The following is a 13,752-nucleotide window of genomic DNA, read 5'->3' as shown; positions in this document are numbered from 1 at the left end:
ACACTGAAGCTACAGTGTCCACCACATGCTGAGCTGTGTGAGAGGAGGGGGGAGACAGCTCTCTGTGATGATTAGAGTTTAGACTTCAGTACTCGTTTTAAACACTAGGGGGCGGAGCTACAGACTGCTCCTTTAATTAAGAACCTTCCTCTGGTTGGTTTCTAAGAAGTTTCTGGATGATTGTGATTCTATCGCTGCCGTTAACGATAAAACACAGAGAGGTCTGTCAGCGTGGTCGGGTTACATTATATCCATTTAAATCCCAAACTATGTTCAGAAACAGAGCGTGTCATAAACCCTGCGGTGGATTTGTACCCAATCAGATCCTGTTTCCCATCTTTCCATCCTCTCTGGTCCCTCCAGCTCAGAGAATCACTCCTGATACGTCCAGGTTTAAAATTTATTATCATTTCCATTATGGCAGCAGCGTGTCGTCGCTGCTCTCTGGTGGAGTTTCCATCGTCGTGTGTGTGTGTGTGTGTGTGTGTGTGTGATGAAGCTGACGGGGAGAATCACTCCCATGATTCCCCGCCGGCCTCGTCGTCATCTTGTGTTATAGTTTTCATTGAGCGCCCCCTGGTGGCTGAATTTACATCCTGGGCCTTTAATGGACCCCCCAGTGGACAGTCGAGGAACTGCAGTTATCCAGTGTCTCCATGTCCAGCAGCAGAGGATGTAAAACATGTGTCCCTCGTCATTGTTTTCCAGCCTCAGTTTGTCCAACACTTGTTGTGTAATAAGAAAAGAGAGAGAGAGATTCCTGCGGTGACTGTTATCCCTCGCCCTCTTATGTAAGACGAGCACGCCGCTCCGGCTTTCAGACCGCCGCTCTGTTTTTGAAGGTATGAACCAAAATAACAACGTGCATCCATGATGTGGAAAAACACTACAAGAGCCAACAGATGATCCAGGTGTGTGTGTGTGTGTGTGTGTGTGTGTGTGTGTGTGTGTGTGTGTGTGTGTGTGTGTGTGTGTGTGTGTGTGTGTGTGTGTGTGTGTGTGTGTGTGTGTGTGTGTGTGTGTGTGTGTGTGTGTGTGTGTGTGACAGCAGGACAGGAAGTGTGTGACGGGATGTTTGACCCTCAGAAGTGTTTGCATCAAATGCAGCTCAAAGGAAGTCAGCATGTCCTGTGTGTGTGTGTGTGTGTTTGAGAGGGAGTGAGTGTGTGTGTGTGTGTGTGTGTGTGTGTGTGTGTGTGTGCATGCATGCCTGTTTTAGAGTGTGTGTGTGTGTGTGTGTGTTTAAGGGGGGGAGTGTGTGTGTGTGTGTGTGTGTGTGTGTGTGTGTGTGTTTGAGAGGGAGTGAGTGTGTGTGTGTGTGTGTGTGTGTGTGTGTGTGTGTGTGTGCATGCGTGCCTGTTTTAGAGTGTGTGGGTGTGTGTGTGTTGACGTCATGTTTACTAGCAGGCTGGGACATTCCTGCTCCAGCAGACAGATGTTGATGCAGTTTGTCTCCTGGTTCAGTCCTGATCGGACCCTGGCCTCTGATTGGCTGGTTCAGTCCTGATCGGACCCTGGCCTCTGATTGGCTGGTTCAGTCCTGATCGGACCCTGGCCTCTGATTGGCTGGTTCAGTCCTGATCGGACCCTGGCCTCTGATTGGCTGGTTCAGAATGCTGAATATAAAGATTATAGATTATAGATTCGATGCTTTCTCGTGTGTGACATAACTCCCCTCTGATCCGTCCCGCTCAGCAGGTCCTCGTCCTCTCTTTGGTCTCTGTCGGTGTCCCAGCTGTTGTCTCAGCGTCCGTCCGGCTGCTCGCTCTCATCACCGTCACAGATCGTCTGTTTGTGTTTGAAATCCTCCGTTCACCTCGGCGAGCTCGCTGTCAAAGCTTTCACATTCCTGTGAAGGCTCTGCAGCCACGGCGACCTCGACGGCCCGGAGACGCGTCAGCGGGAACGTTTGTTTGACCTCCTGCAGCCTCTGTTGACCCTGAAGTTATTCAGCTAACCGCTAACCGCTAACTAGCCTGTGTGTGTGTGTTTATCAGGTGTGTGTGGAGCAGCCTGACACGGTCACACGGCTCATCCTCCGTACACTTAGAGAGTTCTGGTTCTTGAGTCGTGATGGGGGGGGTCGGGGGGGTCAGAGGGCCCCGCTGCAGCATCTGGAGGGTGAATGAAAGAAGCAGCGACGCCGGCACTCGTCCCCTCTCTCTCTCTTTTCTGTGTGAGGACAAAGGAGGCGTGTGATCAGCACACACACCCTCTGTTCCAGCCTCACACACTTCTCGGCTCCGTGGTGCCTGTTGTCATGGTGCAGATCCTTGATCCCCCGGGGGGGTCTGTGAGGGGCCAGGAGGGGGTCTTCAGCTCAGACCTGCAGATAACCTTCAGTCAAACTCCATTTGACCCGCCTTCAAACCAGATTACAGCGTGTTTAACTCGCCAGCAGCGCCCGAGTCCGTCAGCCCGCACGCCGCCCGCAAACACTTCATTCAATTAACCTTCGATTGGAGAGGAAGACCCGATCCATCACTGCAGCTGAACGGCATGCTGGGAGAAAAGAGGAGGGGGGCCTGACTAAGGACGGGGTATCTGCAAGACCGAGGACAAAACAAGATACCAGAACCAGGCCCCAGTCTGAGGACCTGTTAGCTAGGATCAGGACCAGGTCCCAGTGTGATGACCTGTTAGCCAGGACCAGGTCCCAGTCTGAGGACCTGTTAGCTAGGATCAGGACCAGGTCCCAGTCTGAAGACCTGTTAGCTAGGATCAGGACCAGGTCCCAGTGTGATGACCTGTTAGCCAGGACCAGGTCCCAGTGTGATGACCTGTTAGCCAGGACCAGGTCCCAGTCTGAGGACCTGTTAGCTAGGATCAGGACCAGGTCCCAGTCTGATGACCTGTTAGCTAGGACCAGGTCCCAGTCTGAGGACCTGTTAGCTAGGACCAGGACCAGGTCCCAGTCTGAAGACCTGTTAGCTAGGATCAGGACCAGGTCCCAGTGTGATGACCTGTTAGCCAGGACCAGGTCCCAGTGTGATGACCTGTTAGCCAGGACCAGGACCAGGTCCCAGTCTGAGGACCTGTTAGCTAGGATCAAGGGACCTGTTTTTAACCCACTGTTTGGACTTTGTTTTGACCGTTTCTGTTTTAGTCTTCGGTCGACGGGAGGATCCAGACACGCGTGGAGCTCTAGTCCAAGTCCTTCAGGATTTGCGGTCCCCCAGCCTTCAACCAGAACAGCTGATTCTTAAAGATGTTCAGAAAGAAAGGCTGCGATTGGACCAGGAGTCCAGAACCAGCTGATCCAGATGTGGGTCTGTAAATGAGCCTTAGTGTTCTCAGGAGGAGGAAGCAGCTGCAGCCACCACACCAAACACAACACTCGGCCCCACCTCGAGTCCGGGAGGCCTCGCCCGTCTGCCCGCCGTGCCAGGACAAGGACCCCAGTCAGCCGGGACAGGAAACAGACCCCCACCTACCGCGGCCCCCCCGGCCCAGGCACGCTTCCTCTGATGGAGAGAACGAGACCCCTCCTCCTCTTATCCAGGCTGCTGCTTTTTGTGTTCCCATGGGGGGGGGGGGGGGGTTATTTCATTACTTGGCGTCTCCATGCAAAAACAAAACATGACCCCCTCCCCCCTTTAAGGCTGCACAATTAATCCCAAAGACAACATGGAGACCAGTGGACAGACCGTCTAATAAACTCAGCAGATCTTAAACATGAGGCTGAAATTAAACTTTTCTCTCAGCGAGGTCGAATCAGAACTTTCATTAAGAATAACTAATTAACTAACTATTGAGTTAACTAATTAACTAACTATTGAGTTAACTAATTAACTCAGGATCAAAAATAATCACATTTTAAGTGCATCACAATGTGTGCCCTAAACAGCAACACTTCTCACTTTCATAAAGCTGTTGGCTCTTGTTTGAAATAGTTTTTCTGCTCAGCTGTTGGAAAGTTGGATCTGACATTGCTAGCTTTAGCTTTAGCACATCTCACGTTGCTAGCTTTAGCACATATTCTGGCCTCTCACGTTGCTAGCTTTAGCACATATTCTGGCCTCTCACGTTGCTAGCTTTAGCACATATTCTGACCTCTCACGTTGCTAGCTTTAGCACATATTCTGACCTCTCACGTTGCTAGCTTTAGCACATATTCTGACCTCTCACGTTGCTAGCTTTAGCACATATCACCTCTCATCTTCTACCCCTGATATTGATCTGCAGTCCAGAGCAATCAATTTAGAAAGTGAATTTATAAGTTTATCAGATGTTGAATTAATAATTTTGGTCCTGAGGACTTGTGGTGAAGCGAGCGAAAAGCTAGCACGAATCTAGCGATAAGCTAGCATGACTTTTCAGAAAGACGCCGTTGGTGTCAGCGGCGCTCTTTTCCCAGATCTTCCATATTCCTCGTCGTTTAGCCGTCTGCAGATCGTCCTCGCTCCACGTCTGATCGGGAACATCAACGATCTCAAATATAAAACGTGCAGTAAAAAAAAAACGGAGCCGTGTCGGCCATGCAGCGGACTGTTGCCATGGAGACAGGACGCAGCACTTTACTTCATGCGCACGCTCCCAACGCACAGAGAGATCGTTTCTTTCTGGAATAAACGCCAGGTGGACACGGGGCGTGGTCAGTGTGTGTGTGTGTGTGTGTGTGTGTGTGTGTGTGTGTGTGTGTGTGTGTGTGTGTGTGTATCGGCTGCTGTGGGAGGTGTTTCAGTTTCCGGCCATTTACAGCTGATCTGCACTTCCTGTTTCCTGCGTCCTCTCGGCCGGGAACAAAAGACCTTTAAAAACACTTTCAAGTAAAAAAGTCAAATCAGACATTTCAACAGTCTTTGTGGTTCTTCTGCAGGTTTAATGTCAGCAGGAAGTCGTTGTACTAACCCTGTATATTAAGGCATGCATGAGATGTCCCATAGTCCCTGAACGCCTCCTCATCAGTCCAGCTGATCAGATCCACTCAGAGAACAGGTGGCATTCCTCCATCTGCACGTTCATCAGATCCATTATGATTCAGATCGCATGAATTCCTTCAATATGCCGGCCTCAGGCCTGCCGGGGGGGGGGGGGGGGGGGGGGTCATTGTTAGTGAAGAATGGGAGGGGTCGCCTGTGGCGGGGCGTCCTGCGAGCCAGCAGATGGTCGATGGGACGAGCAAACAAAGGTGGACGGAGGACTTTCTCCTTTCAGAGCGGACCGTCTGAGCCACAGCCTGGGGGGGGCGGGGTGGTGGTGGGGGGGGGGGGGGCGGGGCGGGGGGTCTGCAGACAGTCTAAACTTTCACCGATGCTGAGACTGAGTTTTATTTTGAAGGAACAAGTTGCTTCACTTTAACAGAAGACTGAACTTTATTTTGAAGGGACAGTGGAGCAGCTTCAGTCAACAGTTTTCCTCCTCCTCCTCTTCCTCCTCCTCCTCCTCTTCCTCCTCCTCCTCCTCCTCCTCCTCCTCCTCCTCTTCTTCTTCCTCCTCTTCTTCTTCCTCCTCATCTTAGTCGGGACGTTCCAGCTGTCGAGCTTTCTCCTCAACATTTCACATCCTCATTTCAATAACAAAGGTCAAAGGTCACCTCTCTCCCCCCTCTCTGACCTCTGAGACAGGATGGGCGTCAAGCTTTCTGCTAACAACACCCTGAATCCTGGAGTCCGCCGTGCTCTCTGACCCCGCCCCCTGCTCGCTCTCTGACCCCGCCCCCTGCTCGCTCTCTGACCCCGCCCCCTCTTTGAGGATTGATTTTTGAATTATTTCTGATCATGTTTGGATGTTTTCAGCTTTCATGTTGCAGCTGGACTCAGGATGGAGGAGGGACTACAGGTCCTGGAAGGCCACCTCCAAGACTATGGAAAGTCCTGGAAAGTCCTGGATTTGTAGTTAGAGCCTGTAAATCTGCTTTAACCGCCTTCACTCTTTGATCTGTGGACACAAGTCCTGCGTCCAGGTTCTGTCTGCGTCCTCAGCTGGTTCTGGGGTCTTTAGACTTTGGTCCCTCGGGTCTCCGGGTTGGTCTTGTCTTTGTCCACCGGCTGCTCTGACTTGGACTTGTCATGTCATCGTTTTGACTTGTCATTGACTCGGACCTTCTCCGTCTCGTGGTTGTTGAGTGTCAGACTCGTCTCGTTAGCGTTTTGACTCGGACTAGTTGTCATGTCTCCGTCCAGTCGACGAGTCTCTCCAGGTTCAGAGTTTATTTTCTGAAAGTCGATGATGAATTTATTGATTAGTTTTGCACATTTGTAATATCTCGCCTGGTGACATCATCACGCTTCAAGAAACAAAGAGAGAAACTGACTTTAAATAAACGGAGCGAGCAGAGACGTCATGGAAGAAGAAGGAAGAGGGAGGGGACGGCTACAAAAGCAAAGTCTGTGTGCTGAAGCCCCGCCCCCCCTCTGTTCTCCCCCAACAGATGAGCTGGTGTAAAGAGAGGGGGCGAGCGACACACACAAAGAGAGAGAGAGAGAGAGAGGGCAGCTGGAGGCGACAGAGCGAGCTTCAGTAGGAGAGCGAGCGAGAGAGAGAGAGAGAGGACAGAGCATGAAGGAGACGCCGAGTTTCAGCTCATGAAAACTACCAAACGGTAAAAACCTTTTAATTTATGCAAATTCATCTCAAAGCTGTTTGAACTTTTTCTCTTCACACATTTAAACGTTTATCTGAAACACGTCAAACTTCTGAAACACTCACAGCTCTTTGATTTGGTGCACGTGATGAAGTTTCCTGAAACACTGAGAGCTGATCCATGTTGTTGTTGTTGTTGTTGTTCTCTCTGTCCTGTTGCTTCTTATTATTATGATTATGATTGTTATTATTATTGTTATTATTTTGACTTAGAGTCAAACAGCAGCTGTGCTGGTGACTTTGTGTTGAGCCGTCCGTCAGCCGAGTGTAAACGTCGGTTTCATGCCTGACTTCACTTTCCTGGCAGACAAATCTGCAGCGTTTGTAGTTTTTCTGTAATTCATCTCTTCTGCTTGGCTCGTGTTGATGATGTCATCGTCCTTCATCCTCCTCCAGGTAACGATGGGAAACACAGACAGCAGCGCCGCCCCTCCTGCCAAAACCCCCGGCTCGCTCCGCCTCTCCTCCAAGAGGGAGGAGGCGCCGTCGGCTCGGAGCTGGTGGAGGAACAACCAGGGAGGCGGCAGGTCCAGGGGGAGGAGTCACCAGAACCAGAACACCACCTGGCACTATGAACACGCCCCCAGGGTGGCGAGGGGAGGGGCTAAACTGGGAGCTGGATCTCCTCAGAGGTTCAGGGCTCAGTTTGGATTCTTGGAGAACGCAGATGGAAGTCAGGCAGTTTGTGGGGAGCGTTCGTCTGTACAGAGCGGCGGCAGCCCGAAGGTGCTGCTCAGCAAAGATGGCAGCATGAGGGTGGAGTTTACCAAGACCCGGGTCGTTGCCATGGAGGCGCAGGGGCTCAACGGATTGCCCGCCGCCTCCTTGACTGCAGCCCCAGTTGGTGACACTTCGCTCCGCACCAGCAAGGGCAGCTCACTCAGCTCAGACGGCTCCTGGTACGACTCTCCGTGGGGGGGTGGCGGTGGCGGTGGCGAGCTCGCTGACAACGTATTCATGTGTGGGCAGAGCGAGGCGACCAGCGGCGGATTCGCCCCCTACCCCTCGGCCCCCGGAGAGGAGAAAGCCACCTCCAGCAGCGGGTTTAACACCTTTTTCTCAGCACCTGGATTTACCGCGAGTCTCCTCTTCCCCGCCGCGCAGACGAGCGAGTTCACCTCCTCCTGCGCCGGATACAACACCTGCTCCTCCGGGCGCACGGAGGACAGCGGCATCGGAGACTCCGTCATCCTGCAGCCGGACCTGACGGACTTTAGCGTGGACGACATGTACTCCAGTCACAACACGCTGCCGGCTTTCCCCACCCAACCGGACGCCTCCCTGCAGCAGCAGCAAAGGACCGCCTCCTCCGCGGCGCTGCTGGGTGATGTCATCCAGGAGGAGGAGGGGTCAGGAGGAGGCGTGGAGACACGTTACTCCTCCGTGACGCTTCCCTGTCGTAGGATCGCTCCCCTCAGCGCCGCCGCCGCCGCCACCTCCGGGAACAGCCGCAAAGACTTCCTGAAGAGTCGAATCAGGCAGCTCAGCGACTGGACAGGAAGTCTGAGCAGGAAGAAGAGGAGGATCCAGGTACGATGCAGGAGAAGACCTGTGATTCAGATTCTATACTAAATATATCTATAATAAGATATTAAAGAAACTCTGCATGAATGTGTATCGCTATGCAGATGATACTCAGATATACGTATCAATGAATTCTCAGCTCATGATTTACATCCTGAGTCTTTGAGTTCTTCTCAAACAGGATAAATCCATCGAGTCGTCACGCAGGTCTTAAAGCCCGCCTCCGAGTTCACCTCGCTAACATCGCCGCCACTTCCTGCGGTGAAACTACGTAAAGAGACCAGTTCATGTTTGAGCCAATTCTCCTTTTAATTATTGATTTATTGACAATATTAGGAAGTAGGAGGAAGTGGATAAGATCTGTCACATGCAGGGAGGAAAGTCATGAATCGTGTGTGTCCCCCTACTGACCACAGGAGGAACTACAACAACACTGTTTGTGAGCAGTATAGAACAAAAAGGGCGTCAACATCCCAACGTCACATTTATACGACAATTTTATAAAAAGCTGGTGGGTGCTAATTTAGCGACTCAAAATCACGAAGTTACGAGTTTGATGTCCCTCTGGTGGCAGACGTTTGAATTACAACAACACTTCTGAGACACATTAAAAAAAAAAGGTTTATTTATTAATTAGGTTAAATGTTTTTTTTTTCATCTACTGGTCACTTAAGGATTTTATTTACCTTGAACATATTCTTATTTGCATGAATAAACAGCGATTAATGATGAATATTTTCTAGTGGTCAAAAGAGGAACTGCATCCCTGCTGTTTATTAAAAACAACAAACTTCCTGCTTCCTCCACAGGAGCCATACGGCAGTGACAGCGGGGATGTTTTCACCAACGGGCTGGTTGGCTGCAGCACCCTGTGGTCCTCCAACCCTCTCCACTCTCAGAACCAGAACCAGAACCAGGTCCTACCAGTTCAATTTAACTCCTCCAGAATCCAGAACCTGAGCAGCGACGCCCAGCGGCAGAACGTCTACGAAAGCTTCATGCAGGAGCTGGAGACCGGCTGCAGCAGCACGGCAGACCGGACCGAGCCGTCGGAGGGGGAGGAGGAGGAGGAGGAGGAGGAGGAGGAGGAGATGGACAGGGAGGTGCAGGTGGAAGGAGGGGAGGAGCTGGACGTCCTGTTTGAGAAGGAGCAGGGCGTGGTGCGACGGGCCGGATGGCTCTCTTTTAAAGCTCTCATCGCCGTCACCAAGGACAGGAAGCTGGAGCTGGTGGCTCGCCGTAAGTGGCGTCACTACTGGGTCACACTAAAAGGTAACCTCCTGTGGGACACAGTACAGTACCTCTCAGTCGACTGGAGGTTCCTATGTGTCTACCAAAATAAAAGCATCTTTGTTGCATTTAGCTCAGGACTTGTCCTTCCTGTTGGGGGTCGCGGGCTGGAGACCCAATCACACGCAATCTCATGAACTCAAAGTCTCACAAGCCCCCGGGAGGTCTCGACCCCCACTTTGAGAACCACTTATAACATTTTTTACAAAATAAAAGCATAAGAAGAAACAGTTTGAAACGCAAACATGTTGACCGTCTGACAGCCCTCCCTGCAGTGTTTCTAATGTCCAGCAGGGGGCGACTTGTATCGAAGTGTGTGATGAAATGTTCCTCGTCATCAGTTGGTCATTTCCATCAATTAACCGTTTGCTAGCAGGATGTTCATTCAGTTACCTACGGTCCTATTTAAGGTCAGTCAGACTACAAAGAGGGAGGAGTTTGGGGCGGGGCTACCTGTGATTTTTGGGCGGGGCTACCTGTGATTGACATGTTGCCACAACAGTGATTCTTCAGTGATTGGCTGTCCTCAGAGTCGATGTTGATGATAAAATGAGTGTTTGGTGAAGTCATCTGTTCGAGGTTGTCACAGGTTGCCATGTTCCCTCAGGTTGCACACTTCTGTTTTACGACACGTACGGGAAAACGCTCGGCGCCGACCGGGAGCTTTCTCCTCGATACGCTCTGCTGGCCGACGACAGCATCGTCCAGGCCGTCCCCGAACACCCGAAGAAGGAGCACGTCTTCTGCCTGAGCAACGCACACGGAGACGTCTACCTGTTCCAGGTGAGAGTCGCTCCTACTGGCTTGATGCTAAGCTAAAATGCTAAGCTAAATTTGACTTGAGTTAAACTCCATCTGAGAGAGAGAGAGAGAGAGAGAGTTTAAAAGATTTATTATGATTGCTACTTCTAACTTTAGATTCTGCTCCTGAATGCTCTGGATTTGATTGGACCAGAGAAGGTAGCCCCCCCCCCCCCCCCCCCCCCCAGAGTCTGATTAACACCGTTAAGCGTTTATCACCTCTTCTTCTTCTTCTTCTTCACACGTTTAACGAGCAGAAAGCACTTCTTTATTCCCTGAGTAACTCTCACTCTCAGCTGTAAAGTGTGTTTGCAAACACACAAATCACACGACTGGCCTCGTGTCCACGGGTCCCCGAGGACTCGCTGAAGAGGAGGCGGGGGAGGTGTGAGGAGCTGTTTGTAACCACGATGAGCCGTCAGTGTCATGAAGCGTCTTTGTCCTTCCTCGTCCTCTCAGGCCACCAACCAGACCGACCTGGAGAACTGGGTGACGGCGATCCACTCGGCGAGCGCCTCCTTGCTGGCGAAGCGTCAGGGGAAGGAGGACACGCTGCGTCTCCTGCGCCACCAGAGCCGCTCGCTGCTGCACAAGATCGACATGGACGGGAAGATGAAGAAGATGGCCGAGCTGCAGCTGTCCGTCATCAAGGAGCAGAAGAACAGGAGGGCGGTGGAGAGCCAGGTCTCTTCTTCTTCTTCTTCACTGTTTTTATTTCATAAACTTCGTCAGTTCAGACAACAGCGCCGGGATCCCTTTCCTCTGATTGGCTGTTTGGTGTGTGATGTCATCGTGCGTGTTTCTGACCTCGTTCGTTGCTGCTGTTGCAGATCCAGCAGTGGGAGCAGAACCTGGAGAAGCTGAACCTGGATCTGTTCCGCCTGAGGTGTTACCTGTCCAGCCTGCAGGGCGGCGAGCTCCCCAACCCCAAGAGCCTCCTCGCCGTGGCCAGCCGACCCTCCAAGAGCATGCTGGGACGTCTGGGAGTGTTCTCGGTGTCGTCATTCCACGCCCTGGTAAGACAGCCCGTCCTGTTTAAAACCAAACGCCGTCCTGCGTGTTCCACCTCTGAGTGGTCATGTTGCACTTCCTGTTTGTCCTCTGAGTGGTCATGTTGCACTTCCTGTTTGTCCTCTGAGTGGTCATATGGCACTTCCTGTTTGTCCTCTGAGTGGTCATGTTGCACTTCCTGTTTGTCCTCTGAGTGCTCATGTTGCACTTCCTGTTTGTCCTCTGAGTGGTCATGTTGCACTTCCTGTTTGTCCTCTGAGTGGTCATGTTGGACTTCCTGTTTGTCCTCTGAGTGGTCATGTTGCACTTCCTGTTTGTCCTCTGAGTGGTCATATGGCACTTCCTGTTTGTCCTCTGAGTGCTCATGTTGCACTTCCTGTTTGTCCTCTGAGTGCTCATGTTGCACTTCCTGTTTGTCCTCTGAGTGGTCATGTTGCACTTCCTGTTTGTCCTCTGAGTGGTCATGTTAGACTTCCTGTTTGTCCTCTGAGGGGTCATGTTGCATTTCCTGTTTGTCCTCTGAGTGGTCATGTTGGACTTCCTGTTTGTCCTCTGAGTGGTCATGTTGGACTTCCTGTTTGTCCTCTGAGTGGTCATGTTGGACTTCCTGTTTGTCCTCTGAGTGGTCATGTTGGACTTCCTGTTTGTCCTCTGAGTGGTCATGTTGGACTTCCTGTTTGTCCTCTGAGTGGTCATGTTGCACTTCCTGTTTGTCCTCTGAGTGGTCATATGGCACTTCCTGTTTGTCCTCTGAGTGGTCATGTTAGACTTCCTGTTTGTCCTCTGAGGGGTCATGTTGCATTTCCTGTTTGTCCTCTGAGTGGTCATGTTGCACTTCCTGTTTGTCCTCAGAGTGGTCATGTTGCACTTCCTGTTTGTCCTCTGAGTGCTCATGTTGCACTTCCTGTTTGTCCTCTGAGTGGTCATGTTGGACTTCCTGTTTGTCCTCTGAGTGCTCATGTTGCACTTCCTGTTTGTCTTCAGGTGTGCAGCCGAGAGGAGGAGGTGCTGAGGAGGCGGTCTCTGTCAGGAGGAGGCAGCAGGAGGCGGGGCCTGCCGTCCTCTCTGAAGGTCATGGATGGAGCGAACAGACGCAGCAGAGACGCCGCATCTCAGGTAAGACGCGACCTCGATGAAGCCGACGCCTTCGAGACCAAAGCATTTTCTCTCACGGGTCAGTTTGTGACTTCGCCGTTCAAACTGACCTCGATTGTGGCGCCCTGCTAGCTGCCACGCCTTGTTTCAGCGTGTCCTGACCTGGCGTGCTCCAGCCTGTTTTTTCTTCCTGATGTTTTTGGCTCTCTGCTGAAACTCAAACTGCTGGATTTCCCATGATGCTCTGCTCCTGAGGGCGCCCCTCCTCTGGATAAACACGCAGCTATTTTAAGAGCCTGAATCTGCGTGCAGCTGCAGCGGGATGTTTGACACGCCGCTCACGCCGTTTCCTCTCTCCTTGTGAACGCCGTGTGGCAGGAAGTGGTTTGGTTAACCAGCGTGAGACAGATGACCTCACACAGACTCGTTTACACCAACGCCGTCATCCTGGCGTTTGCGTCCTCGTGGCGTTTCCTGGATCTGATGTCAAAGTTTAACTGGTCACGTTTCCTCCCACGTGTGTATGTGTGTGTGTGTGTGTGTGTGTGTGTGTGAGTGTGTATGTGTGTGTGTGTGTGTGTGAGTGTGTGTGTGAGTGAGAGGGTGTGTATGTGTGTGTGTATGTGTGTGTGTATGTGTGTGTGTGTGTGTGTGTGTGTGTGTGTGTGTGTGTGTGTGTGTATGTGTGTGTGTATGTGTGTGTGTATGTGTGTATGTGTGTGTGTGTGTGTGAGAGGGTGTGTATGTGTGTGTGTGTGTATGTGTGTGTGTGTGTGTGTGTGTGTGTGTGTGTGTGTGTGTGTGTGTGTGTGTGTGTGTGTTAATCTGACTTTTTACTGAAGAACATTCAAGACTTTAAAGTGTGCAGAGAACTTTGTTTTTATTAAGGCCGTGTGCTGCCACCTGTCGCCTCTTCCTCCTCTTCTTCCTCCTCTTCCTCCTCTTCCTCCTCTTCTTCTTCCTCCTCTTCCTCCTCTTCTTCTTCCTCCTCTTCCTCCTCTTCTTCCTCCTCTTCCTCCTCTTCTTCTTCCTCCTCTTCTTCTTCCTCCTCTTCCTCCTCTTCCTCCTCTTCTTCCTCCTCTTCTTCCTCCTCCTCTTCCTCTTCCTCCTCCTCCTCTTCCTCCTCCTCCTCCTCCTCTTCCTCCTCCTCCTCCTCAGCAGGAGTTTGAAGGACAGATGTTTCACAGCAACCTGCTGATCTGTGAACAAACAGATTAAAAGCTCTGACAGTTCCTTTGTCCCTCTCTGTTAGTCCATCTGAATGACCCCCCCCCCTGTCACAGGACCCCCCCCCCCCCCTGTCACAGGACCCCCCCCCCCCCCACGTCACAGGACCCCCCCTCCACTGTCACAGGACCCCCCCCCTCCACTGTCACAGGACCCCCCCCCTGTCACAGGACCCCCCCCCCCGTCACAGGACCCCCCCCAGTCACAGGACCCCCCCCT

The 13,752-nt window shown here is 51.8% G+C and overlaps 1 protein-coding gene across 1 annotated transcript; it reads left to right on the top strand.

The window, feature by feature from the left end:
- Window positions 1-5,239: 5,239 nt before the first annotated feature.
- Window positions 5,240-12,698, top strand: LOC306824723 (rho guanine nucleotide exchange factor TIAM2-like). The gene is made up of 7 exons (XM_079345003.1): window positions 5,240-6,544; window positions 6,982-8,115; window positions 8,919-9,381; window positions 10,007-10,182; window positions 10,660-10,884; window positions 11,031-11,216; window positions 12,196-12,698. Exons 2-7 carry the CDS (start codon window positions 6,988-6,990, stop codon window positions 12,436-12,438), a joined length of 2,421 nt encoding a protein of 806 aa, XP_079201129.1. The 5' UTR covers window positions 5,240-6,544; window positions 6,982-6,987; the 3' UTR covers window positions 12,439-12,698.
- Window positions 12,699-13,752: the final 1,054 nt, after the last annotated feature.

The sequence above is a fragment of the Symphodus melops genome (genome assembly GCF_947650265.1).
Source record: "Symphodus melops genome assembly, chromosome: 1".
Lineage (NCBI taxonomy): Eukaryota > Metazoa > Chordata > Actinopteri > Labriformes > Labridae > Symphodus > Symphodus melops.
This window is presented reverse-complemented; position numbering and strand designations above follow the sequence as displayed.

Coding starts and splice junctions, on each gene's coding strand:
- LOC306824723 (XM_079345003.1), top strand. CDS start 6,988: ATGGGAAACACAGACAGCAGCGCCGCCCCTCCTGCCAAAACCCCCGGC. Junction 10,183..10,659: donor GAGACGTCTACCTGTTCCAG/GTGAGAGTCGCT, acceptor TCGTCCTCTCAG/GCCACCAACCAGACCGACCT. Junction 11,217..12,195: donor TGTCGTCATTCCACGCCCTG/GTAAGACAGCCC, acceptor GTTTGTCTTCAG/GTGTGCAGCCGAGAGGAGGA.